The sequence below is a fragment of the Eptatretus burgeri genome, chromosome 1 (genome assembly GCF_056783735.1).
Source record: "Eptatretus burgeri isolate ZD-2024b chromosome 1, Ebu_testis_v1, whole genome shotgun sequence".
Taxonomy (NCBI): Eukaryota; Metazoa; Chordata; class Myxini; order Myxiniformes; family Myxinidae; genus Eptatretus; species Eptatretus burgeri.
Window position 1 is genome coordinate 9,614,841 of NC_140961.1, and position 2,500 is coordinate 9,617,340.

Genomic DNA, 2,500 nt, shown 5'->3' on the forward strand with positions numbered 1-2,500 from the left:
AGCTGTTCGGGTGGCTGGCTTAGGATCTTCAGGTCCTGAGCTCGAGCCTCTGTTAATTCATTAAATTAACCCCAGGTGGAGTTGACTCAGCCTGTCATCCTTCCGAGGTTGATGAAATGAGCACCAGTGCACTGGTAATAGGAGCATTGCATCAGCAGCATAGCCACGCCCTCAACCAATGATGCAACCAGCAGCCACAGGCTGCACACGAAGAAGAAGAAGAAGAGGAAAAATAACCCCTTGGATCCTTCTTGACCCTTTAAACCACTTTTGATCGCACCCTAACTACGATTGGAACATACCCTTTTGGCTCTTTTCGATCTCCATCGACCCCATTGAACCCATTCGACCCTTTAAGCCTTTATAGATCTTCAACCGTTTCGGCATGTCGACCTCAAGACCCGTTAGTCCATTTTACACGCGCACCTCACAAGCATTTATAAGGTCTTTTTGTATTATTCAGACGAAATTTTTTTCCAGCAAGTCATGAGGTCAAAAGCTCAAAGGGTCAAAGGTCAAGGTCACATGAAATCATCGATTTTTTTTCAGCCTAGTAACTTGAAACTTGAACAGGATTTGCATATTGGTTCACTAAATTTGTTCACCAAAAATCACAACGATCTATTTGGCCGTTTTGACGTGTATTCGGTTTCTATGACAACAATTTCACGCCATTATAATGACATGAGACTTTTTTATAATTCGAAAATTTATCAGCCAAATTTATTACGTGCAACAACCAATCATGTAAAACACTTAATAGGTAAAAATTTTGAAACTGCCAAATTGCTGTTTCCATGGAAACTAATGATTATTTGGATTTCTCAAGTGTTGTGTTGTGCACGACATCTTTCTTCTTAATTTTTTTTGTATTAACTGGAATATAATTACGAATGTGCCATTGAAAGCAGGTTGCGATCAACTCCTGGGTGTGTTGTAATCATAAAACGCTCGTAAGCGGAAATACAGGTGATATCATATCGTTTCACGATTTCTTAACTTGTCCCTTTTACATTCTCACCTCTGCCATCCCTCTTTCCTTCCGAAGCTGAAGATACATTTCCTCGATCTTGTGGATGTTGCCGTAGACTCGACCACCGTTAATCGTTCTATCGTCTCGAGGACTTCGCCGCGTGTTCACCTGGAACCGGTAACCATAGCGCCAGGGCAAGTACTACGTCTTCTCTTGAGCCTCGACCTCCCAGCAGGAGCTTGTCTCACTGAAGGAGCACCAAGTTATTGGCAAGTGCAGGGTAAGCTGATGTTTGATGATGGACCTGAGGAATATGCAGGCATCTCTCCACTCTTTAATCCACTCACTTATTGGGAACGTTTGTTGTTTACTTTCCCTTTTGCCGCAACATTCATGTTCTGCATTTTTTTCTCAGCGTGACTTTGGAGAATAAAATGATTTTAGTTGAAGTTAGTGATTTGTCTCCTGTAACGAACACTATTAGAATAGTGAAACATTACTGCATTTATTTAATTTTATTTATCTTCAAAGGGCTTTTTCAAGTAGAATGGATGCATACCCAGGATTAAGCCGGCTGCATCACCAAGAAGAGGGTGCTCAAAGTGAATATTCTCATTTGGTTGTTTATGTTATCAAATGTTGGAGCATCATTAACCTTTGGTTTATTCTGATTGATAAAAGTCCATTGCTTCTTGGGTTGTTTCAGGTTCCAATTGGTTCCTGAAGGAACAAGTAATCAGCGGCTGCTTGACTCGTCCCCCTGATGAAACCGTCATCGTGCTGCAAGTTCCTGGAAACGATGATGTGAAGGAGAGAAGGACAACCTTGAGCGTGGAATCATTGGTTTACTACTGTCTACAAAAGGAAGGGATGTGTCTGATGAAAGGCATCACATTCACCTTTGAACTCCATCTTACTGAGGAACAGAAAGCAGGCAATATCCAGGTCTCCCTTGTTCATAAGCTTTGAATATGATGTCATAAACCTTTGAGTTTGGCTGTACTTATCGAAGGTTGACAATCGGTAAAGCAGCACAATCGAGGCGCTCCATCACCCGGTGCAGCAGGGATTGCTGTGCATGCCGTTTTATTTATCGGCTGCTTATGGCGCCAGGCATTGACTTTGAAAATGTAGGGAAGATTGTGCAGAAAAGGTTTAAGGTATTCGATAGCTCGGAATGCAGCATGCTTAATGAAATTTGCTTTTAATTTCCCTTTGAGTTTGGATATTCGTGCCTGGAATGAAAGACAATTTTTAAATACCTTTTGTTACTACACCCGAGTTAAGTGCCTCCAAGTTTGGTGTTACTTTCTTTTTCTTTTCATATGCATGCCAAAGGGCATGTACATGGCTTTAGTAATTGTAATGTAATTAACTTTGTTTTCCAGTTCTGTGGTTTTCCATTCGCACTCGCGTATTGGGTTCGAACGTTTCCTTTTTAGGGAAGTTCGATATCTACTGGATCTTACTCAAGGTATCCAGATGCTGCTTCTTCATTGATCGTTTACAGCTCATACATGAAGGTGA

At 41.4% G+C, this 2,500-nt stretch overlaps 1 protein-coding gene across 1 annotated transcript in view; it reads left to right on the top strand.

The window, feature by feature from the left end:
• LOC147033835 (NHL repeat-containing protein 2-like) overlaps positions 1 to 2,500 on the top strand; it is a 100,085-nt gene that overhangs the window by 96,971 nt on the left and 614 nt on the right. Inside the window, exons 5-6 of the mRNA XM_085846896.1 lie at positions 1,049 to 1,253; positions 1,680 to 2,500. The exon at positions 1,680 to 2,500 is cut by the window's right edge and continues 614 nt beyond it. Of these exons, the coding sequence (XP_085703022.1) occupies positions 1,049 to 1,253; positions 1,680 to 1,942 (468 nt within the window). The 3' untranslated portion in view covers positions 1,943 to 2,500. The remainder of the gene's footprint in view (positions 1 to 1,048; positions 1,254 to 1,679) is intronic.